At 39.8% G+C, this 25,142-nt stretch overlaps 1 protein-coding gene across 1 annotated transcript in view; it reads right to left on the bottom strand.

Moving 5' to 3' along the window:
* Window positions 1-25,142, bottom strand: part of col4a4 (collagen, type IV, alpha 4) — a 47,236-nt gene that overhangs the window by 8,505 nt on the left and 13,589 nt on the right. Inside the window, exons 5-37 of the mRNA XM_046862879.1 lie at window positions 16,587-16,721; window positions 16,356-16,400; window positions 16,036-16,152; window positions 14,531-14,599; window positions 14,415-14,450; window positions 13,672-13,734; window positions 12,396-12,431; window positions 12,263-12,304; window positions 12,101-12,181; window positions 10,925-10,969; window positions 9,929-9,991; window positions 9,774-9,818; window positions 9,622-9,675; window positions 9,184-9,241; window positions 8,543-8,647; window positions 8,294-8,446; window positions 7,913-8,002; window positions 6,884-7,044; window positions 6,374-6,446; window positions 6,182-6,288; window positions 5,862-6,045; window positions 5,158-5,226; window positions 4,967-5,074; window positions 4,498-4,716; window positions 4,253-4,414; window positions 3,617-3,784; window positions 3,274-3,417; window positions 2,655-2,762; window positions 2,160-2,341; window positions 1,519-1,582; window positions 958-1,032; window positions 702-809; window positions 11-118 (exon numbers count right to left, since the gene is read on the bottom strand). Coding sequence (XP_046718835.1) covers window positions 11-118; window positions 702-809; window positions 958-1,032; window positions 1,519-1,582; window positions 2,160-2,341; window positions 2,655-2,762; window positions 3,274-3,417; window positions 3,617-3,784; window positions 4,253-4,414; window positions 4,498-4,716; window positions 4,967-5,074; window positions 5,158-5,226; window positions 5,862-6,045; window positions 6,182-6,288; window positions 6,374-6,446; window positions 6,884-7,044; window positions 7,913-8,002; window positions 8,294-8,446; window positions 8,543-8,647; window positions 9,184-9,241; window positions 9,622-9,675; window positions 9,774-9,818; window positions 9,929-9,991; window positions 10,925-10,969; window positions 12,101-12,181; window positions 12,263-12,304; window positions 12,396-12,431; window positions 13,672-13,734; window positions 14,415-14,450; window positions 14,531-14,599; window positions 16,036-16,152; window positions 16,356-16,400; window positions 16,587-16,721 — 3,277 coding nt within the window. The remainder of the gene's footprint in view (window positions 1-10; window positions 119-701; window positions 810-957; window positions 1,033-1,518; window positions 1,583-2,159; window positions 2,342-2,654; window positions 2,763-3,273; window positions 3,418-3,616; window positions 3,785-4,252; window positions 4,415-4,497; window positions 4,717-4,966; window positions 5,075-5,157; window positions 5,227-5,861; window positions 6,046-6,181; window positions 6,289-6,373; window positions 6,447-6,883; window positions 7,045-7,912; window positions 8,003-8,293; window positions 8,447-8,542; window positions 8,648-9,183; window positions 9,242-9,621; window positions 9,676-9,773; window positions 9,819-9,928; window positions 9,992-10,924; window positions 10,970-12,100; window positions 12,182-12,262; window positions 12,305-12,395; window positions 12,432-13,671; window positions 13,735-14,414; window positions 14,451-14,530; window positions 14,600-16,035; window positions 16,153-16,355; window positions 16,401-16,586; window positions 16,722-25,142) is intronic.

The following is a 25,142-nucleotide window of genomic DNA, read 5'->3' as shown; positions in this document are numbered from 1 at the left end:
TCACCAGTACCTGGTGATCCTGGTTGGCCTGATGCTCCAGTAGGTCCTAAAGGTCCACAAGGCCCTTGAGGGCCTTCTGCGCCGCATTTTCCTCTGGGACCCAAAGGACCAGTAACACCTGGGGGGTAGAGAAAATAGAAGAGAATACATAGTGGTGATTTCTACCAGTTTTTGTTATGTTTGGATTCAAATTCATTACCAGACTGCAGTGAGGTTCACCCTCATGAAAAAATCTGTGTTCAACTGTTAGATCCAAATAAAAAATCAAAAACATATTTTCTGACAGCATAATAATAAACATAGATGTAGATACTGCACAATGAAGAGAGCAATCATTGGATTCCCAGATTGTTTGGTTAATCAGTGTTGCCTCATTTGTTTTCTTTAGGTATAAATGAAGCTTAGTGGTAGCTTAGTGGTTAAGGCATTGGCCTGTGGTTCAGAGGGTCACAAATTCAAATCCCAGACCTTGCTCAATTTTAAGTCACTCTGGACAAGGGCGTCTGCCAAATGACATAAATGTAAATGTAACCGTAAGCAAGATTCCAGGGCCCACTGGCATTGTAGTATCAATGCACAGCTGAACTGTGGGATGGAAGTTAGGCTTAGCTAGGTTTTGGTAGTCAACCTTCAAATGACCACAGCAAAATCGTAACCCTAATAAAAATATGAATCTTTAAGGAACAATATGTAAAGTCTACCCGATGGTCCACATGGTCCCCGTTTTCCAACAGGACCAGGTTCACCAGGCCGTCCACACTGCCCAGGTGAACCCGCTTCTCCTGAATCTCCTTCCTCGCCTGGAGTACCTGTGGGTGTTTTAAATGTTGGTGTGACATCATTTGTTGTGCTTTGATACTTTCACTGACCAAAATATCAGTTTTGAGGTCTACAGTAGGAATTGACTTATGAAAAGCACAAATGGTAGCTGAAAAACAAGAATGTCTCTATATTTACCTGGGCAGCCATCTTCTCCATTCAGGCCTCTCAGACCTGGAGGTCCCGGTGCACCTATAGAATCTCCTCGCTCACCTAGTTAGAGCCAAAAACAGCAGCCAGTGAAATTTGTTTAACAGAGATATACGGTATCGTTCATATAGCAAGCCCTAGCGTTGTCTTTATGTTAACTTGCGTGCTGAAAATATGGATTTAACACAAATGTACTTACAAATGTAACTATAGATGGTATTTGTCTATTTACATATATGTGGTACTTCAGTAAAAATACACTTACTATAAAAAAAAACTTCAACTTGATGTTGTGATACTGATACCAAAATATGATGTTAAATATATCAATATATTAATATATAAATATATATCTACATTGGGAATTGTAGCTCAGTGAACAATATGTGGAAGTTAATGGGTTCAAATCCTAGCACCACCAAGCCTGCCACTGCTGGCCATTGTACAAGGCCCTTAACCCTCAATTGCTCAACTGTATAGCTGGGATAATTGTAAATCACACTGGATAAGGGAGTCTACAGAATGGCACAAATGTAAATATCATGTTACCTTTCGGCCCATCCAATCCACAAAGACCTGGTTTTCCTGGAGATCCACTTAACCCTGGGTCACCCTAAAACCACAAAGCAACACTTTTTATAACACTTTTTAATAAATAACTTTTTTTGAGTGGCTTTTGGTGGGATCTGGGTGGCTCGAATCTGTGGCTATAGACCAGAAAGTTGAATGTATGATTGAAAGATCTTTATATCTATAAAGAAAAGGCCAAAACTCTGGCTGGGGCAAATGAGAACCATTACAAATAGGAACCATAAAAAAATAGAACCGCCAGCTCATTGTATTAGTAAGAAGGACAGACCACACACAGAAACACCATAAATTGCAGTTAGACCTGCACAATTTTTCTTGGGGCAATTTATCTTAGCCAATCTATTGATTGGTATGTGTTTGGGAAGAGGGACAAAAATGGAGAGCCAGGGCAATAGAGAAAGATAAAGAACATCATCTTGTTAATCTTAGTTGTTACCAAATGTGTTCAATAGGGTTGAGATCAGGGCTAAATAGCCTACTCCAACCCATTTAAAGCATATCATCAAGGAGCTTGTTTTATGCACAGGGGCATTGTCGTGCTTGAACAGGTTTGCTTCTCCTAGTTCTGTGACAATAACCTCAGTAATATATTAACTCACCGGATCTCCAGATCCTCCAGGAAATCCACTATAGCCTTTTGTCCCTTTCAGGCCTTTGGGTCCAGGTTCACCTGGCATTCCACATGGACCTTGGGGACCCCTTGGGCCGTTCTCACAACCTGGAGGTCCAGGATACCCTGAAAAGCCATCTGGGCCACATTCCCCCTTATTACCTTTATCACCTGAGAGAGAGAGAGAGATAACGTAAGAAAATTATACAACCAAAACTACTTGTACATCTCAGTTTAAATGTATTATTAAATGTAAATAATTTTTTGATTTTCAAATTTGATTTGTTTTTTCTTCTTCCAAATCGTGCATTTTGATAGGCACTAACACTCAAGGTTGATATATATAAACTGACTTTATGGTTGAAAACTGAGGTATTTTACCAATGCATACTGTATGTGTTTTGATCCCTCAATATTTTAAGCATATCTTTCTGCATATGTGAAACTGAAAAGCTGTTATCTAAAGAGGAATGGAAATTCTTACCTCGAACACCAGGGACCCCACATGGCCCAGGCAGTCCTGGTACCCCACACTTCCCCTTTTCAGTAATCACATTAATCTCTCCCTCCATCCCAGGTAGTCCAGGACAACCTGTAAGACAACATTTTTCAATTAATTATTCATATAAGGCTCATTGTTTTATATTATTCTCTTATTAAACCAGTTCCAGCTCATCTTCTCATTGTTAGTCGTAAAATGGTTAGAAAACAGACTCTTGCTAGCTAACTGTAAATTACTAATTCAGCTAACTGTAGTAACGGCATTACTTTGCTTGAGTCACCGGTACACCTACAAGTTTTGCAATTGTTTACTGAGCCTTGCTCCTGTAAGTTGTCATTTCTGCCTAAGTAGGAATGCCTGTTCCGTTTTGCTATGATTGTGTATGATTGTTGTGCTTTTGTGTCTGATATATTCAACACTTACAGGAATATAGAAATATTGCAACACAACTAGTCTTCAACATTTGTCTATTGGATAAAATTTACACAACCTTCAGCACCAGAACTCACTAATCATGCAACAAATACTTTAGAACAGACTAAACATATTCAATGTGCTCCCAGGTTAAGTTTTCTATTTGATGTTCATTCTTTAAGTATACCTTTCTCTCCTTTTTCTCCATCCTCCCCTGGACAACCTTGCCTCCCATCACTGCCATTCCCGCCTTTTAAGCCAGGTGGTCCTTGAAGTCCACACTCCCCTTGGTCACCAGGTAGGCCATCCCTTCCAGGTTGCCCTGGACAACCTGAGTGGCATTGTAAAATCATTGTAAAATTTAATTAGCACAGTTTTATTTACTTGTTATACTTCCCTTGCAGCTTAAAAAAACAAACAAACAAAAAAAACCACAACAACAACATTTGAACAATGGAAGAAATAATTTAACCCCTAATTTCAGCTCAAAAAATCAGCTAATCAGCCACTATTGGAACATTGACATTTACCATTCAGCCCATCTGAACCGTTATCGCCACAGTGCCCGTCTGTTCCTTGGTTTCCCTGTGGACCACAGTATCCACGAGCACCTGGTGGGCCTGGTTTCCCAGTATCACCTTTCAAACCAATGCCAGGAGAACCAGGTGGTCCAGCACATCCCTTCTCACCATTATCACCTAAAATTGAGAAGTTGCAAAATGGTAGCTCAGGAGTTAAGATGTTGGTCTTTTACTTTACTTTTATCCGTAACTGTTGGTTGTATCAATGAATTAACTGTAAGTTCCTATAGATAAGGGTTTCTGCCAAATTCCATAAAGCAACTTGACAGAAATCTGGATGCAGGATTAGATCCCTAACAAACAAGCCAGGAAGCATCCAAATCCAAGGAAAAAGTTGGATGAGACAAAAATCAAGACTTCTGTTTAGGTGACATTTGACAAATATTTTTCATTAGATGTCAGAAAATTACATACATTTTTTATTACTGTCACAATTAAGATTTCTCTGCTTAAAAGCCCCCCTATTACTGTTGCTTGCAGCCATCTTTGCATCATCTCTCTCACAGCTAGAGTAGTTTCCTCAGGGATCAATGCCTGGCACTATGCTATGCTGATTGGACTTAATCATCTGGCACACATACTCACCTGGTTTTCCACTGCAGCCTGGGTCTCCTGGCAGTCCTGGGTCACCCAATGCTCCAATCTCACACTCTGATGCACAAAGACCAACCGATCCCTCTTTTCCGGTTTGACCAATTGCTCCTGGTTCTCCTTTTCTACCTCGAACTCCAGAAACTCCAGGAGAGCCTAGAAAACAATCCAGAGAACAACCCAATGTGTAATATTTCTCTACATTTTACTTGCTATTTGATGCCATGTCTCTGGCCTACCTTCGGTACCAAATGGCCCTGGGGGTCCAGGGACTCCTTTAGCTCCTGAAGAGCCACTTAACCCGCAAGGGCCCACTGGCCCTTGATCTCCTACCAATGAGTCTCCAATGCATCCTTTAAACCCAGTGGGCCCGGGAGTGCCAGGTATCCCTGGTTCTCCACTCAAACTTTTGCCGTCAGGTCCAATGTCTCCTGGATCCCCCGGAGGTCCACATAACCCTAATAAAGAGAAACAAGGTCATAATAAAGTATGTCATCTTTGGCGTGGCCTGGGGCTTGAAATGCAGTTGTACTGTTTAAGATTATGTCCCATCTTTATCTCTACACCATTCAATGGTGGTGTTTGGTTTTGTTTTTCAAAAACTACAGCTTGAGTCCTGGCTGGACAGTTGTACTTGGCTGTCTATTCTCAACCATTCTTTTTCTATTCTCTAAATTTAGTGTAGTAAAGTTAAAATGCAGTCACTACCTGTAGGACCATCAAGTCCAGGATTACCAAGATCTCCTTTGTCTCCCTTTAGTCCATTAATTCCGTCACACCCACGAAGCCCTGGATTGCCCTGCGGTCCTGTGCAACCTGAACAGAACATAAAAGTCTAAAGTATAAAGGCATGTATTGATTGATTAAAGTATTGATTCAGGTTTGCTTGCAGAATCTACCTTGGTCACCAAGCTCTCCCTTTGGTCCACAGTCTCCAGGAGGGCCAGGTGTACAGGGCTGCATATCACCTACACAAAAGTCAAATTCAACTTGGTATACAGTGCCTTGCATAAGTATTCCTGTTTCCACTTTTTGTTGTGGTTGCTTCTCTGGCCAGTGTTCTTTCCTGGTTTTAGATTTGTTAATAATTTAGCAAAATATATACAGTATATACACAGTAAAGCCCTTAGTGACTAGAACTCTGACATGTTTGTTAGTGCCAGATACGCTGGATTAAGTATTTCAAAAGAGGCTGTATTTTTCTGGTATTTTTACCAGAATTTACACAGAATGTTTACAACCAGAATATGCAGAAAAGCACCTTAGAATGCACATCACATTGAACCTTGAGGCAGAGTCCAATTCTGTCAGCAAAGAACAGGAATTTTGAACTACAATGGGCAAATCGTTTTCTAAACCTGGACAGCTGAGGATTTGACAATTGTCATTCGTTCAGTCTAAACTTTTTCATATCCAAGTAACATTTTCTCCAGGTGGGAATGGTGCTGAGGTAAATTCTCCTTGTCTTCTGCCAGGAATGGTGTCAGATTCACGGTGGCACTTACTAAGATAACATGGCTACTGAAGATGAATGTAAAGGATGTCTTGTTCACTGTTGGAAAAATTGTGTTAAATTGAAATCTCAAATTAAACAAGGATTTACCTTTGTTTCCTTTACGCCCAGCAATTCCTCTTTGTCCTGGAAGTCCCTGGTCACCTTCTTTTCCTCGAAGACCTACTGGTCCAGGAATGCCTGGACCTTGTGGTCCACATGGACCCCTTATCCCTTTTAAGCCCATGTTTCCCGGACAACCCCTGTCACCAGGTAAACCTGAAAAACTGTCTCCCTGAAAAAGGGAGTAATCAGTCATTCATTAATACATCCATTCATAACTCTTCTATTAATATTTAGTATTTGTACACCTATCAGTTCACCTTTTTTTAAGAAAAGGACACCTATCCTACCAACTTTAGATCACTAACCTCTGCACCACAATCACCTGCAGGCCCAGGATTTCCACATTCCCCTCTCCTGCCATTGACTCCTTGCAAACCACATGTCCCTGTTTTGCCGGGCTGTCCCTTTTGACCTTAAAGTAAATGTAAACGTTAAGATTTTTATTGAAGTTATAAGATATACAGAACCATGTATGAGCACTGTGCTAGGTGTCTTACCCTTGATGTTCTGCACAAACAGGTTTCCTTTCTCTCCTTTCATCCCCCTGGTACCCGGAAATCCTGGAAAACCCTGTGAACCACAAAACAGACCATAAGACCATTAGAACCAGAAGATGTAGCTCTACCTTTGCTATGTTAACCTATATCCTATGTGACTCTCAGGATGCGCCCTGGTCTCTGCATTATTGTGATAAATCATATCCTCGGTGCAGCAGTGGTGCTGATAGAATGTGCTGGAGAAACAGTTTAGGGAGGAGAAACCAATCTATGTACAAAATATAGGTCACTAATTATTGGTCACTTTCTAAATAATACAGAATATCAACTCTACTAATAATTATATTTAACCAAATATAATCGATGAATTATCTTTCATCCACTAGGTACCCCCACATTTTTCTTTAACAACGGTACTGGGTGTAATCCCATAATTACATTTTCAAATGTATATTACTAGAATAATAAAGCTTTTAAGTAAATAAATTTTTTGCAGGACCTTTTACTTACAAAACTACCCTCTGGCCCAGGATCTCCATCAGGGCCAGTTTCACCTGGTGCACCAGGAAGCCCCTGCAGTCCTGCATAACCGGGTTCCCCGGGTTCACCCGGCAAACCTTCAGGACCATAAATATTAGGACTGGCATCACAGTTGCAGTCACCATTGTCACCTGAAGTAAGCACAAACCCACAAAACAGTTAGTGTTACACTTGCAGACAGCAGCAGTGGGATACAGGAATATTTTCAGTGACATATTAGATCCATAAAAAAAGTATCAATTATATACCAATTTCATTTACATACAATACACATTACATTAACAAATGTTTATGGACACCTGAGATTAAGATTTTTGAACATCCCACTCCAAATCTAGTCCCCATTTGCTGTTAAAAACAACCTCCACATTTCTGGGAAGATGTTCCACTAGATTTTAAAGTGTGCTTATAGAGAATTGTGCTAATTCAGCCACAAGGGTGTTAGCAAAGTAAGGTACTGATGTAGGTGAGGTGGAAAGGTCTGGGATGCAGTTCGCATTTTAATTATAATCACAAAGGTGTTCAATTGGGAGAACTGAGAACTCTTTCACTCCAGCCCATGTAAACCATATCTACACGAGGCTGGCTTTGTGCGCAGTGGCATGTCATTCTGGCACATCCAAAGACATCATATACAACTGTGTGCCTCCAAAAGGACCCCCCTGTCCTCTACATCTGCCTCTTTCAAACCAACTACCTGCATGTCTTTCCTCACCACATCCATTAACCTCCTCCTTGGCCTTCCTCTTTTCCTCCTTCCTGGGTGCTCCATCATCAGCATTCTCCTACCGATATACCCCATGTCCCTCCTCTGCACATGTCCAAACCATCTCAATCTCACCTCCCTCACCTTGTCTCCAAAACGTCCTACATGCACTGTCCCTCTAATAAACTCATTTCTAATCTTGTCCATCCTCGTCACTCCCAACAAAAACCTCAACAATATAATAAACCTATTCATGTCTCCTTATTGTTGTGAGAAGATTATGGTTGCATCACCCTTTCCCCCAATAAAGCCTCTTGGACCAGGTAGGCCTTGATCTCCTTCAAATCCAGGGTCTCCTCTGTGGCCAGGGACACAGTAGAATCCTAAATAAAAAACACACACACAACTTAATGCATCCCAAAGTAAAATAGAACTGAAGCAAGACATACAGATTGTTGTATTGTTTTTGGTCATACAAATAAATTTCATTCATTTTGATCAGAATAAAAAATTAAATAAACTCTGTGCAAGTGGACTATTTTGAAGGTGAAAGTGTGTAAGCATGTATAAATAAAGTCCTTTCTTGTTAACAAAGCTAGTTAACAAAACATGTATAAGAAAGATGAACAAAAGCACAGAGAGTACACAATGCTGTCTACTCCATATAAACCTACCATCTGGTCCTGGAGTTCCTTGGACCCCTTTTAGCCCTCGGTGCCCTGGTTTTCCTGGCTCCCCTGGGATTTTCTGGGTGCTTTTCCTCCCTGGTTCTCCTTTATCACCTTGAGGGCCTTGAGCACCCAGCAACCCTAGCTGACCCGTCAGGCCTGGCAGACAAAGAATAATAAATCTGCAACTGCTGCCCATTTTAACTCTTAACCAGTTCTCAAGATGACCACTTAGTTATCCGGACATATACACACCTGCTAAACATCTGCCTGGTGGACCACGATGGCCTGGCACACCCATCCATCCCATGTCTCCTTTGATACCGGGGGCTCCAGTAGCGCCTTGTTCACCGAGACTACCTACAGTCAACAACAACAGCAGAAAAATCATATAATTATATATATAATTATAAATCTTAAAAAGATTCTTTGTAATGAATGAACATTGAGGTCATATCATGTTTTGGATGCTACAGGGCCCCATTCCCCCTTTACATGTTTCCGACTCTGTTAATTGTCTCATTGCTGACACCTGTTTCTCATTTCCCCATGCGTATTTAAGGCTACGTTTACCCTAATCTGGATACATTTGAAAATGGCAATTAAAAACGCTCCATGTTCATGCTATTATTGTCAAGCGTTTCCCAAAATTTGAAAAATGTAAGACGGAATTGAAACGTGCGATGCCCCGACCCGTGTCGTTTCTGCCTTTTCAGCTCTTTGAAACGTTGCAGCGATGTCGAAAAGCCTCTGTAATGGTAAAGTAAAGATATCTATAAACTTTGTTTCTTGCTTTTGTCTTTTGCTATGTACAAGTCCAGGCCCTGATATATCCATTCAAGTCTGGTCCATGCAACCCAGCACAAACTGGGAGATGAAGATGTTCATCATTGTACCTGCTTCATAAGAGAAATATGTTGTTTCCCCTTTTGGACCAGGATCCCCGGAGATTCCCTGTTAGACGTTTACAAAAACAACATTAGTTGGACAGTGTATCAACGTTATACTGTGTATTAAAATAATGAATTAATATTTTGAACTTGATGCTTTTTGAGGTTGCTGACTGTCAACTTGATATTTTAATAAACGATTATTAATTACCATTTTTTGGGGGTGATGAAGGACAGGTGGCGCTTAAAAATCTGCCCACACTCCAATTTAAAGTGGGAAATAGCAGATAAATTTCGATACATTGGCAATTTATTTGACACCTCCTTATTTAGGTGGTTTTGTCTTGGCCACAGATATCGAGACATCAAATCTGATGATAAATTCTGACCCTTAGAATTTTAACCCTGATAATAGCAAGGTGGGGAAAAATAAAACAAATAAACCTTTATTCCTTGGGGGCCACATTGTCCAGGGATTCCAGGGTGTCCTTGTTCACCCTATAGAAATAAAAGTACATATAACAAATACCCACTAAGTATTCACTCTCAAATACACACACACACACACACACACACACACACACACAGCATTGTACCTGAGGTCCTTCTTTGCCACAAAATCCAGGATAGCCATGTTCTCCCTTTAAATAAGTCACATTAAGAAATCAGTAATACGGACATCGGCATGTATTGCAATGTATGTATGATATAATGCCCCATTTGATTGAGCATTATAAATGTTTGCACTCACTGTAGGGCCTTGACAACCTGAAGAGCCTTTGTCTCCTGTTTTCCCAGGTGGTCCAATCGTTCCCTGAAAGACAGACATCAGCTCATCAGGATCCCTGTAGTAGACATGTACTGTAGCTTTCTGTCTTTAGACTTGGGCTATTTTGATGCTACATGCACAGTTTCTTGAGCACGAAGGCCACACAAGGTGGTATCAAAAAGTTTCAAGACTAGTTCTGTTCACAAGAACACTTCCTGACACTTCTGGATTGTGTCTTCTTTTCAAAGCATACCTTTTGCGATTAGCGCTGGATCTCTTTTATGGTCAGAAACGGTGAACGTTTGACTGGATCTACATCTTTGGGAAGAGGTTCAAATCAATCTGAGGGAAAATCTGGTGAGTAGGGCGGGTGGGGAAGTGAGATCAGGTGGATTGTTCTCCGACAATCATCATGCACGAGTTGCTGAATGGTTTTTACATTTTTGGGTGTATTGAGCTCATTGAAGGTCTCCCCGTTCTCACGTCGTCTTCCACTGATGTTCTTCCACACTTAAAGGGTACGTGGCACTCGAAACACCTCAAAAGGCTTGTTGCAGCATCGGCACATGTCAAATGTATTTCGCATCAAACGTCTATGTGGCGGATTTGCCCAGTTTCATTGCAGAATTTCACGTTTGCTCTCTGTTCTAACTTCCTGTCCATGATAAAATCGCAGCTGGGGTAATGCACTTGGTCAGAATAGCACCAGTTAGCGGCATTAGTCTTGAAACTTTCCGATATCACTGCATACAGACATCAACCATGCAATTCTGGAATTTCTAGGTTCTAATTTGACTCCCCTCACTTTTAAACCTTAAACACAAGAAGCTGCCCCCATTAAAAATAATTTTACGTGTACCACCCCATATAATTAGGGATCCTAGCACCAATGCTCCCGAAACCATATTGTTTATCCTATTCATATCTCTCCATTCATAATAAAATACTACATACATCAAGAACCACACCGACACTTACATTACATCCAGGCAATCCACAGACTCCACAAGATCCCTTTTCCCCCTAAAATAACAAGATCATCAATGAGTCCATCCATCTTATATTTATGGTGTGAAATATTCTCTCAATATTAAATTGGTTTCTTCATGGTGTATGCAAAGAATGTGTAGTCATAAAGTATAACCAATACATTTGCATTATTTGTAAAGGCATTCCTTAATGGTTTGGAGAGTCTCATAGTAGGACCTAGACTGAGGGGCCTAGTGCTGTACATACTGTACCAATGAATATAAAGTGAAAGTCTTTAAATGTTGTGGGAGGTGGTAGCTCAGTGGTTAAGGCACTGAACTCTGGATCGGAAAGTCACAATTTAAAAACCCAGCACCACTATGCTGGCACTGCGGGGCCCTTGAACGAAGCCCTTAACCCTTGGCTAAATGGCAGCCAAATGCTGTGAATGTATTGCCAAAGCCAGCATTTCTACCCAAGCTATTTCTACTGTGCAGCATTTTTCTGTGTCATGAAGAGCCCTTAAACACTGCATGGAAGTAACCAACAGATGACTAGACCTTTATTTCCTTTACAGAATGTCAAAAAAGGGCCACTGCTGCCTAGACGGGTTAGCTCACTCAGCAAGGTAGGCTGGGCTGTAAGGTAATAGTATTGCACAGCCATACTTGCCAATAGGTGTCTTTTTCCATTCAGATCCTTCTTGCCCCTTCATTGGAACTGTCCAGGGAGTTCAAGGTTTAAAAAAAAGGAACCATGAACCATGGTGGAGACCAGCAGACTATGTATTACACAAGAGTAGCTAGAGGACAAGAAGATCTTGTCTTGCAGTGGGCAGTCTTAGCTTATTGGTTGAAGCACTGGGGGCTACTCATTAGAAGAGCATGAGCTCAAATCCTACCATGACTAAGCAGCCAATGCTGGACCCTTTTGCAAGGGTCTAGATCCTAAAAATGGCAAGTTGTAGCTTGTCTCATTTGTAAGTCAACTTAAATAAAGTGTATTGGGTAAATATGACAACTTCACATGGGTGGCCACAGTCACTTTTACCATATTGTAGTGTAAGTACTAGGAAGAATGAAGATGTGAATAGTTTCCCAAAAAAAAAATACCCAGACTTGCACAATAAAATATCACTATTGTAATACCAGGACAAGTTTTCTCTTTTTTACGATTATATCTTACCTTGTCTCCTTTAGGGAAATATTCTTCTGACGGCTCAATTAATTCAAAGGGGCCTGCAGGACCTTCGGGCCCTGGATCTCCCTTTAACATGGAAAAGAGATGTTTACACACATACACACTATGCCCATTGCCCTCCACACATGCACAAATACACAAACCCACCTCATCTCCTTTCTCACCAAAAATTGGTTTTCCTGTGTCTCCCTATGAAATAAAAATGGAAGTGCAGTAAATTATTGTTTGTATAGAACAAATTATTATTAAAATAAAAATGCAGGACAAGCATATAACTTACTGGAGGACCTCGTGGGCCTGGAGCACCATTTCCACCCTGGAAATAAATTTGAAAATCATCTACAATATGGACAACATTATTTTTGTGCAACATCTAATTCTTCCCCAAACTGTTATCACAAAATTGTACACAATTGTGTCGGACGTTTTTGGATGCGGTAGCATGAAATTTGACTTCCACTCGAACTAAGAGACCCAAATCTGTTCCAGCATGGCAATGCTCCTCTGAAAAAAGCCAGCTCCACGAAGATATACTTTACATGGTTTGTAGTGGAAGATCTCCAGCTATAGAGCACTGATCTCAACTGTACTGATCACCTTTGGGATTAATGTGACTGCAGGCCTTCCCCCCTCACCTACTTCAGCACCCGACTTTACTAACACCCTTGTGGCTGAATTGAATTGAATTGAATTGAATTGAATTGAATTAGGGGTTATTTAAGCAGAAAATTGGGATTGGGATGTTGAAAACTCACATACGGATCTTATGGTCAGGTGTCCACATTGTCCATATAGTATATCTATAAGTACAGTCCCCTGATAAATTACAGTTTGGAATTCACGGCTTGGAAAAGTTCTAATTTGGAACCTAACTAACAGCAAGTTGCGGATGAACTTAAAATTTACAGGAATCTACAGGGGACCGAATGTTCACGTTTCATACTTTATTTAAAAACGCGCTATTGTATTAAAGTGCCATAATGTCTAGGTAAATTCACTAAGGTACCACAGGGGCTGCGGGGGTGTGTCTAATATATAATAATATTTTTATTTTTGGTTTCAACACCATAGGATTCATTGGTAAAAATATAATGCTATGCAATTCACTATGGCGCAATAAGTTCACTTTTATTTCTTTGCTTCAGACAGACAGCAAATCATGACTTTACTTAAGTGCCTTCTGACGTAATGCAAAAAAAAAGCATGAAATAAAACCGGACGTTCTTTTCTTGTGGTGTCTCCAGGACGTTACAGCTCTGCCTCTGCCATGTTAATCTGTATTCTATGTGACTCTTATGGCACGCCTCAGTCTCTATAGTGTTGTGATGCTCTTGAAAATAGTTTAGCGAGGAGACCTCAATCCATTTATAAAATATTGCTCATAGTTGATTGGTCACTTTCTAAAGAATAAAAGTAAAGTGCATCCCTACTGTATACTGCAAACTATACTGAAAGTACCATTTTATAAATTGAAGGATAAAATGTGCGTAGAATTTAAATTTGCTATTTCTAATGATTATAGGCAAAAATAAACCAGCAAATAGACAGTGGTGTACCGGTAATCCAGCATCTCCACACTTCCCCTCTGCACCTGTTTGGCCACAAGGTCCAGGAAGTCCCTAGATCACATAGACACAATATTTAATACATCATGTGTTGCGTTCTTCCATTTAGTTAAAAGAGTACATCACATTAATATGCAGGAGAAGTTTTTATTATATTTAGAGTTATTTGCGAATATGCAAATTCTATGCATATTATAGGATATGATTCAAATTAGCTGCATCTTATCATCAAGGTTGTTAATGAGGTTGCCAGGTTGATTTGAAGTCTACAATGTGGGTTTTTTCAATAGCGTCTAGACCACTGTATTCAATTCATTTGAAAGGTATGTACCATTAATATTAAAACAGTATAAAAAGAGGAAATACATTTAGAGGGTAAAGGGTTTGTCTTTGGGTGTAATACAACATGAAATTGGCCAAAGTGAGAAATCTGCTGTTCAGCCTCATCATGGGCGTTTTATGATATAACGCTTGATCCAGCAAATGTTATCAATTTGTGGTCATTTTTTTTGGCATAATGCAACGAGTTACATGTGCACACAGCAGATTTATATTGTCGGATTCAAAAACAAGCCAGAAAATACAAATAAAAAGGGCTGTAAAATTCTAGTAAATAGAATGAGCTCTCCCGGAAAGAATGCATGGTTTGAAGGATAAGTTGAGGTTGAGATCACAATGATGATGATGCCTACTATATTGTACTACTAGAACCACATCATTTTAGGAACACTTACTGGAGGTCCAGGACAACCAGGAGGTCCATCACAGCCCTGTCAAAGGGTCATCAAAAGCAAGATTACTATCGAAACCCAGTAATTAGCAACTGCTTATTATTTCTATCTTTACTTACGGTTCGACCAGGAATCATAACATAGTTGCATGCAGGATCTCCTTTGGGTCCTTGTGGTCCTGGACAACCCTATAAAGCAGAATGAAGCATGTCACCATGTGTGAACCTTCACATCTTTTAAAAATTTCTCACATTCAATATGCAGCCATGTGTGGTACGTTTTACAACATAGGAGGCACACAATTGTATAGGAGGCCTTTGGATGTGTTTATATCCAATTCTTCCTTTACTTGAACTATGAGACCTGGATCTTTCCCACCTGTGCACAAATCAAGCTCCGAAGAGAAATGGGTAACATGGAGTGGAATATCCTGAGTGGATTGCTAAAGGCGCTTCAACTCTATTGAACACCGTTGGGATGAATGTGAACACTGGCTGCACCCCAGGCGTCATCTCAACTACATCAATACCTGACTTAACTAATTCCCTTTTGGCTGAATGACCACAATCTTCACAACCACACTCTAATGGAACATCAACTTGGAAGCAAAAGTACTCACATCCTTCACTAAACTGGAAGTACAGATACTTGCGCTGCGGCCCTGGTTCGATCCCCATTCAGGGAACCAACCCCAGCCATTAGGGTTGCACAAGCCAGTGCACTCTTAGTGCCGTTCCCAAGCCCGGATAAATGGGGCCGGATACATGTGCCAATCGAACATTCGGATAATGAATTCGGATGATCTGCTGTGGCGACCCCCAATGGGAGAAGCCGAAAGTAAGATACTTGTGTTTTAAAAGACTTGTAAAATGTAATGGTTTCGATATGATATTTAAACTGAACACCATTTAATAGAAAGAAAATTGGGAATTTTATCAAAAAATATAGCTAAAGAGATTTGGGTCTATAAAGATGGCAGCTGAAAAAAATTTATTTAGCATATTTCCTCATCCTTTTTTGAAATGATTTTCTGACTACTCTTTTTAATTTAATGTCCTGAGAAAAAAGTCCTGCCTTTTTTGCATCAAATGTAAGAGTTTGGCTGAACGAAGCACTGAAACACAGCGATTGTTCAATCCATGCTTATTTTCTGTTTGTTTGTTTTTTTTACTGTCAGCATTTGAGTGCATTAACATCAGCATTTTAGGTTTCACAGCTACTTCTCTATTGGATTTCTGATGAACATGATGTTTACTGTCTATCATTTTCTTCTATTAAATGTCATTGTATCTGGGCTTGAACGAACACTGCTACCGGAAACTTCTAAAGGTTAACGTTAATATATGAAAACACTATTATATATGGCATATATACAGTAGTGTGATATCACCATCCAACCAATTAGAACCAGACTCACAATATAACCATATTTGATGTGTCTCTGGGTGAAGATTTCTTTTAAGAAGTACATACACTAATAACATAATGTCCTGTATCATGGACAAACGATATTCCTTAGACATTGAGACATTCAGCTACAATTATCTCATTAATTATTAGGGAAAAAAATCAAGAGAAGAAATGAAAACAACAAGAAATCATAAATCGTTGTTTTTTTTCTTACTCGTAATCCAGTTGAACCACTGGGCCCTGGGCAGCCATCGGGTCCTGGATCTCCTCTGGATCCTTTACATCCGTCTATTCCTGGAAGACCGGGAGGTCCGACAGGTCCTCGAAGACCCTTAAAATGACAACAAAATATAGGTGTTAGGGTTGAGCTTCATAGCAGGTCAATCATGCTATGTCAACATTTTCTCCAACCATATTTGTTGTAAATCATATTTTCAAACAAAATACCCAAACCAAAGAAAAGTTGTTGTGTGTCCCAATACTTTTGACATACAGTGTATATAATATATAGAATTTTTTCCACTGTGAACTCACAGGAACTCCATCTTCTCCAGCATTTCCCGGTATTCCCGAACTCCCCTGTAAGCGATACGAACAATATTTATTATTAGTAATTTGCTAACGAATAGGACAAATTCAACAACATCTATGCATAAGTGTACCTATGAGATGATAATGATTGATGCCTCGCTTTCAAATCAGGTAGTTTGATGATCAAATTCATTTACGGTATCTGTATGCGTAAGGTGACTGCGGTTGACTTACTACATCTCCCTTTGGTCCAGTAAGCCCCTGAGTTCCTTCAGGTCCTCGACGTCCTTTCTGTCCACGTTGTCCTTGTGGTCCCGGGGGACCTCGAGCACCCTGTCTTCCATCTTCCCCTGGAGATCCAGGAGGACCCTATAATGAGATAGACAACATACTGCAGTGTGTGTATGGAAAAATATACCAAAGATACTTGCCAAAAGTTCATATTAAACCAATTACTGTACAATTACTTAGACTGTGTTGGCCTTCAATTTAAACTGTATCTCACAAAAGTAAGTACACCCCTCACATTTCAGCAACCATTTTAGTAACTCTTCTTGAAGGGACAATTCTATAGAAATTATATTGTATATATATATTGTATATATTGTGTATCAGTACAGATTTACTGTCTGCTGAAAATAACTCAACATACAGCCTTTTTTGTCAAAATATCTGGCAACAAAAGTGAGTAGACCCTTAGCGAACATGTCAAAGCTGTGTCCAAAGTGTCACTATTTTGTGTGAGCACTATTGTTATTTAGCACTGCCTTAATCCTCCTGGGTATGAAATTCACCAGAGCTGCACAGGTTGTTGCTGGGATCCTCTTCCACTCCTAATTAATGACATCACCGAGCTGCTGGATGTTAGACACGTGGTGCTTCTTCACCTTCCGCTTGAGGATCCCCCGCAGGTGCTTAATGAAGTTAAGGTCTGGGGACACACTTGGTCACTCCATCACCTTCACCTTCAATCTCATAGTACTTTGGATACTTACGCTATAATGTTTCTATTAGTATTTTTGTCACAAAACTCTTTGCTTAGTCAACTCTATCTATCTATCTATCTATCTATCTATCTATCTATCTATCTATCTATCTATCTATCTATCTATCTATCTATCTATCTATCTATCCATCCATCCATCCATCCATCCATCCATCCATCCATCCATCCATCCATCCATCCATTCACAATATAGTACACAAATCCACCACACTCTTTCCACCACCAGGTGGTGCCACAACTCCTTTGTAAAACGGATTTCTTTTCCGTGTAAATAAAATCAATTATACTTATAATCCAGGTAATTTTTTCGCTCTTAAACTGAGTATTAAAGTACAGCATGCTTTTGTGGTGTCACGTAATTCAACTTCAAAAGTTTTACCAGGAAAAGATTTTAGACACCCGCGATTAGATTTAATCAGAGGATCAGGGGGATTAACTGCATGTCGAAACGTCTAATTGATAAATGTTCCACATGATTGAATGGATTATTATAAATGATTGAGAGCGAGAGAGAGAGAGAGAGAGAGAGAGCCACAATGCTAGTAATGATTGAGCATTGACTGCTATTGATTGTGTCTAATCGACTGTATACATCCAGAGCGAGGAAAAGGGCTCAGGGAATCCCCCTGGACCCCTCACATCCGAGACATTTGCTTTTTGTACTTTTGCCATCTGGCTGATGCTACAGAGCACCGAAACACCGGAACACAACACAAGAGAAGTTTCTTTCCCCAGACATTTTACCTCATAAACACTTAAACACTCTCCTCATTGTGGAATAAAAATAAAGATTTTTTTTATTATTATTTCTGTTTTTTTCTGTGCAATATTAATTTTGCATTTAATTCTTTTAATAAAAATCTGCAATAACATTTTGTAATTTTTTTATTTTGTACTTTATTTAGCATTTTTATTCAAATTATTTTTTTTTTTAACTAAAAGCTTCTGTGACCAAAACAAATTTCTTGTAAGTGCAAACATACTTGGCAACAAAGTGCTTTCTGACTGGGATTCTGATGATGTTGGTGAATGGGATGTTCCAAAAGCACACAAGTGTCCACAAACTTTTCACTACATTGTGGCACTAGATTGTATATGAAAAGTACATGCTGAAATGTCTTGTTCCTGCACTTAGTTCCTGCACTTAGTTATCACTTTACAATCACTTCTGTTTTATTACAGTTTTTCTCAGTTGCATTGGAGCGATTTTTCGAATCATCCTTAATGTTTGCAAGTGCCTTTATTTAATAAACAATGTGTACAAACAGCACACAGCATTGAATTTATTGCAAAAGCCTGCACTTTTCTCAAAATCCTTCGTTCATCTTTCAAAAGTAAGTATTTGTGTCAATGAACATCTCATTTCCATCAGAATAAAAAGTCCCTTTGTGATTGTTCACAAACAAAATCGTCAAAATGTTTAGTCGAACAGGATTCACACTTTTACTGTACTGTATTAGTGTTTGTTCATTTCCTGGTTGTTCATCGTTTTTTTGACCTGTTTTAGAGAATTTTAGTCGATTATCGGTTGATGTTCCCTGGTGGTCTAGTGGTTAGGATGCGGCGCTCTCACAGCTGTGCCCCGGGTTCGATCCCCGGTCAGGAACCAACCCCAGCCATTAGGGTTGCACAAGCCTTAGTGCCGGTCCCAAGCCGGGATAAATGGGGAGGGTTGCATTAGGAAGGGCATCCGGCGTAAAAACATGTGCCAAATCAAACATGCGGATGGTCCGCTGTGGCGACCCCTAATGGGAGAAGCCGAAAGAAAGTTTAAGTCGATTATCGGTTGATCTGATGCCGTTCATTCACCTTCATTAGTGCCATTCGAGATTCAGCTGCACAATTCATCAAAAAAGTTCAATAGAAATCGAAGCTTGACAGATTCTTATACAATGAACCGATGCAGAGATGTTTCTCTGGTTGAGACGATTCTGGTGAAACCAACATACGGTTTTTCTTTAGTTTCTTTTGGAGCATTTCTCAGATCAGAAATTAAATTCTCAAAACAACTTGTTCAACCTCCTCACCGTTTAGTCCCATGTGCTCATCATAACAACATTTCTTGTTGCTTTCATCAAATTCTTTTCTATCTATCAAATTCTCAAAATGTATCTATCTATCTATCTATCTATCTATCTATCTATCTATCTATCTATCTATCTATCTATCTATCTATCTATCTATCTATCTATCTATCTATCTATCTACAATATAGTACACAAATCCACCACACTCTTTTAACCACCAGGTGGTGCCACAACTCCTCTGTAAAACGAGTTGAACGAGTTCCAAAGAAACCGAGGAAAACTGGAACTATAATAAGTCGAGGTTTTAGAAGGAGAAACACTAAAGCGCCTTCTGACCAATCGGATTTGAGAACCCATGATAACTTTTCCAGTGTGTATTCTAGGGATCCATTTAGAAAATGTTGTTTGGAGGAGTGTACTACTGCTGCTTCAGAGAAATATATGTCAGCCACAAAACCTTGTTTGACGCTTTTTAAGAAGACAGTCGAACACACACACACACACACACACACACACACACACACACACACACACACAAACAAACATACACACACACACACACACACACACACACACACACACACACACACACACACACACACACACACAAACACATTGTACAAGAAATAGCAGATTTGAAATGGTGTATCCCATACATGCTCTCTCCACACACACATTTCATGGACACACCCTTTTTACAAAGACTGACACACACACACCCCTTGCGGGGAGGCTCTACTGAAATCACACTAATAGCAGGTTTTTCCCACAGCTGGTTTGTGACAGTTTTAGGCTTCTTTTAATTAAAAAATACCACTCTCCTCCTCCACTCTCTCTCTCACTCTGTTTTCTGTCACTCCTTGTCCTAGTCATCTACCATAATATGATAATATGTGCGCAGGGTCATGTAGTTTTGTGGATAAAAGTGGACCGTTGAGGGTTTGTGTGGTTTCTGAACGTCGCATTCCACATTTAGTCCCCATTTGCTGTTATAAAAACCTCCACTCGGACTTCTAAGAAGATCTTTCACTAGTTTTTGTGGAGATTAGTGTAGATTCAGTCACAAGCATTTTTAGGAAAGTCAGTCAGCGTTCACATTCATCCCAAAAGGACAAGTCAGGTCGCAAATCTCCTCGATTAGGCTAGTATTTTGATATGTCACATGGCTAGGTTCTCCATTATTTGGTATTTCGGGAGGGGGCGTGGCCAATCTTATCACATGAACAATTTATTACTATGGATTTGTGATTGCACACAATTTCAAATGCAATATCAATAAACGATATATTTTCGTCCGCATTCTGTGTGTTCTGTCCCCAAGATAGGCGAACTCCTCTTCATACGTTATAGCGGTGATGGACAGCTGTCCCTTCATCTTGAAAAGAAAAAAAACGCGGTGCAAATGAGTAATAAATTATACTTTGATGCCTAGATTTTCGAAAAGAAAGTGCAGAAGAAAGACTTCGCTCTCGGTACCAGGTGTCCGTCCAGGTGTCCTGCGAAAAGGTTTACTTAGGCCTTTTCTGGAATAGAGTGCCCCCAACCCCCCCACAAAGGAATTGCCTTTGGGTTTTGTCTTTTTGTGTAACAGTCGTGAGTCGTGAGTGATGCTAATACAAAGGGTTTTAGGTATGAGTAGGGATTGATTTGTTCATTATGGTTGATATGAGTGTGTCAAAAGAGAAAAACAGAGAAGGCGAGAGAAAGAATGAGAAAAAGATAGAGAGAGGGTTGAGAAGCTGTTAAACAGAGCGTATTCTTAGTTGTTTTGACAGAGAGGGAGCTGTTTGTTTTGAGTGTGTTCACAGTCTTTCAAAGTGAGCACTACAGTGTGAAAATCAGCAAACCATTAGTGGATTCCCGAACACACACACACACACACACACACACACACACACACACACACAGGCGAGCTTAAACAGATTGCTTCTAAAATTTAGCATCAAAAATCAAACCTCTCTCTCTCTGTATCTATCCATCTATCCATCCATCCATATTTATATATATATATATATATATATATATATATATATATATATATATATATATATATATATATATATATATATATATATAAAGTTTGTGCATCTTCATATTCATTCATGCATTGCAATTTAATATGGTGCAGGATTTTGCAGTGCAATAAAAAGAAAAAAAAACTTTATTTCCTGTTCTGTCTCCAAGAAGTTACAGCTCTACCTCTGCCATGTTAATCTGTATTCTATGCGACACTCAGGTCTCCGTAGTGTTGCGATACGTCATGTTCGAGTAGTCGAAATCAATCCGTGTATAAAATATTGGTCACGAACTATTGGCCAGTTTCTAAATAAAAAAAACTCAAGCACAAATACTAATAATTATATGTAAATACGTTTTTTTGTACTGATGCTAATGTGTTAAACATACATTCATAGTTCAGAGAACTGTTGAATGCCTGTTTCCGAAAATCTCTCTCTCTCTCTCTCTCTCTCTCTCTCTCTCTCTCTCTCTCTTTCTCTCTGTGATGTTTGTTGTTCTTGGTCTGCTCTTTTTAATCAACCTGATCTCGACTCGTCTTCCCACACACACACATACACAACTAAAGTAGCGAGATCATCTATTAAAGAATGTCTGAGCAAACAAAATGTTCTCGTAACCATCCGAAGCTCTTGGAAAGAGTAATAAGAGGAGATTGGCGATGGTGGTGGTGCAGGTATCACATTCTCATGGAAATTGGTGCATTGTTTAATGGCCTGGATGGAACCTGCAATGATTCTCTGAGGTTATACTTTCTCCTAAACCCTGGTAAGAACTTTTCAGGATGGCTTTCCATTACATAAAAAACAGTTTCCAAAGCAAAGTTCTATTCCTTTTAAGACTGTGCATCACTTTTCTGCCACCCAATGGCCATTGCAACCCCAACAGTCAACCCCAAATTATGCAAAATCTGAAGCTAGAATTGTCTAGAATGCCTTCATTCCCCTTCATCAAAACCAAGAGTCCTGAACCTGTTCTAGCACCCCAGTGTCCCTGTGCACAAACTGGGGCCTATTAAAACAGGGCATGGAAGGAGTGAAGGAACCTGAATATCCTACACAGAGCTGTTCTGGATCACCAAATTAAACCCCTTAGACCTTTTCCAACATTAGAGTCTAATCTTATTAACATTATGTAGCTGAATGATCACGCACTGATGCTACAAAATAAAACGAAAAAGGCAACCAATCTAAAGCATATCTTCATGTAAGAAAAGAAGAATGTATTACTAGCAGATTATACACAATTTTGTGCCTCCAACATTGTGGTAACTGCCTTCCAGAGAAGAGTGGAGCTTTTTCTAACATGATAAACTTTCTTGCGGCTTCTCCCATTAGGGGTCGCCACAGCGGACCATCCACATGTTTGATTTGGCACATGTTTTTATGCTGTATGCCCTTCCTAATGCAACCCTCCCCATTTATCTGGGCTTGGGACCGGCACTAAGGCTTGTGCAACCCTAATGGCTGGAGTTGGTTCCCTTATCCGGGTCACAGCATTGAGAGTGCCGCATCCTAACCACTAGACCACCAGCTTTTTATAACATGATAACTAGTACATATGGGTTTGATTGGTAACTTTTTGACAACTTTGTCAAAATAGTGTACGGTCAACCCCCGATAAGTGCAGATTCCCGCGAATTTGAAGATAATCCGGGACTTTCCGAGCCGCAAGTTCCGGATTATCTTCAAATCGCGTTAATCTGCATGTTCAGGAATACCATTTTAATTTGTCACTAACAAATTTCAGAACAAAATTTTAAACACATTATTGTATTAAAGTGACATAATGTCTAGATCAATTTACTAAGGTACCATAGGGTCCAGAATTAACGGATTTTCTGCGCCCCCGCGAGTTTTTGGGGACCATTGTATTTTTCTTTGAAACTAGACTATATGCTAAAAAGTATTGGTCACTTTACCTTTCCAGCCAAATGTGGTTCTTCCACAAACTGTTACCAGAAATTATGTACCGACACAATTGTTTAAGACATCTTTGGATGCAGTAGAATGACATTTTCCCTTCACTTGAACTAGCAGACCCAAACCTGTTCCAGCATCACAATGCCCCTGTGTACAAAACCAGCTCCATGAATATATACTTTACATGGGTTGGAGTGAAAGATCTCTTACTGAACACCTTTGGGTAGTATTGGAACATCACCCCAGGCATCATCACCTCACAACTCTCGAAAAAAATCTGGTGGAACATCTTCCCAGTAGAATGGAGCTTATTATAACAACAAATGGGGACTAAATGTGGAATTGGATGTTTATAAAGCACAAACAAATTTTTGTCTATATAGTGTGTAGTGTCATATATGCATTGTTCGGATTTATTTATACAATCTATGCAAAGGGGAATGCCTTTGTGTGTGTGTGTGTGTGTGTGTGTGTGTGTGTGTGTGTGTGTGTGTGTGTGTGTGTGAGTGACTGCGGTTTCTTTCCAAACTCCTTCTCTAATCCCAAGCTTGCTGTAGTATACTGAAAACAGAATCTAATTCCTGTATAACCGCTAATACACAGTAACAAATACATGTGTGTGTGTGTGTGTGTGTGTGTGTGTGTGTGTCCCCTCCAAAGAAGCTGCATTCTTTTTCCCAGGAATGTCCTGCATTATATCTGCTCTTTAACAAGGTCATTGTAAATATGTCACTCCAAACTCAAAGCCTATGATTTCAGCTGCACACACACACACACACACACACACACACACACACACACACACACACACACACACACACACACAGACACACACCCCAACCCCCCCAAACAGACACACATATTCTATGTTCCCTTGTCTTCATTAATGACATTTTTGTGGTATTTTCTACAAGCGGTACCTTTACATGTAAACATAAATAGTAAAAAAAATAAAACAAATGCAATACGGATTTTGGTGTCAATCACGTCATGCCCAGCCCTTGTGGAATCCTTTGGTATTACAGAACATCCCTGAGTGTTTGTTTTCGACTCGTACGACAACGGCCTCCAAAAATGACGTAACCTACTTGTTCGAATTTCCACAGAATTAGTTTCCAATGTTTGAAACATTTTTACTCGAATGTAATGCTGTGCAGTGCTAATGATGGGAATCAGACTTCTGGAAAGGTGTCTGTTAACTCTGTTGCGCAGATGTAATCGTTGTTCCCTCATCACTCACTCCGTGTTCAGAGCCTGCATGGAACAGCAGGCTGCTAATAGTTTAACAGGGCTGAGGGAATTCCGCTAATGGCTTAATGGACGTTTTTTTTTCTAGCACACCTGGAGGGTGGGGCAGGTACAAGCATGTTCCCCAACCATGAAGTGGGTCAGTGTGCCAGAATGCGCCGGAGAGGGGGCTAAGTTTCATGTCAAGCAGTGTTTCTGAGGACCAAATGTCCCCACAAAGTATAAGAACATAGATTTAGGGTTAGATTTAGGTGTAATCAGTTTATTAAACAACCTATAGTTTTATCTACAATCTATGGACAAAAGTTTGTGAAAACCTGATTATTAGAGTCTCTGTGGTTTCTGAACATCCCATTGGCAAATTGTTAATCATATTGTATTGTAATTTAGTTATACAATACAATTAGATTGAGTTCCCATTTGCGATTTGTTGTAACCTCCACTCTTCTTGGAAGATGTTCCACTAGATTTTCGAGTGTTTTTATGGAGATTTGTGCTCATTCCATGAGGAGGGTGTTAGCAAACTCAGGAACTCACATCGGTGAAGGCCCGGGGTGATGTTCCAATTCAT

This window comes from Silurus meridionalis, chromosome 12 (genome assembly GCF_014805685.1).
Source record: "Silurus meridionalis isolate SWU-2019-XX chromosome 12, ASM1480568v1, whole genome shotgun sequence".
NCBI lineage: Eukaryota > Metazoa > Chordata > Actinopteri > Siluriformes > Siluridae > Silurus > Silurus meridionalis.
This window is presented reverse-complemented; position numbering and strand designations above follow the sequence as displayed.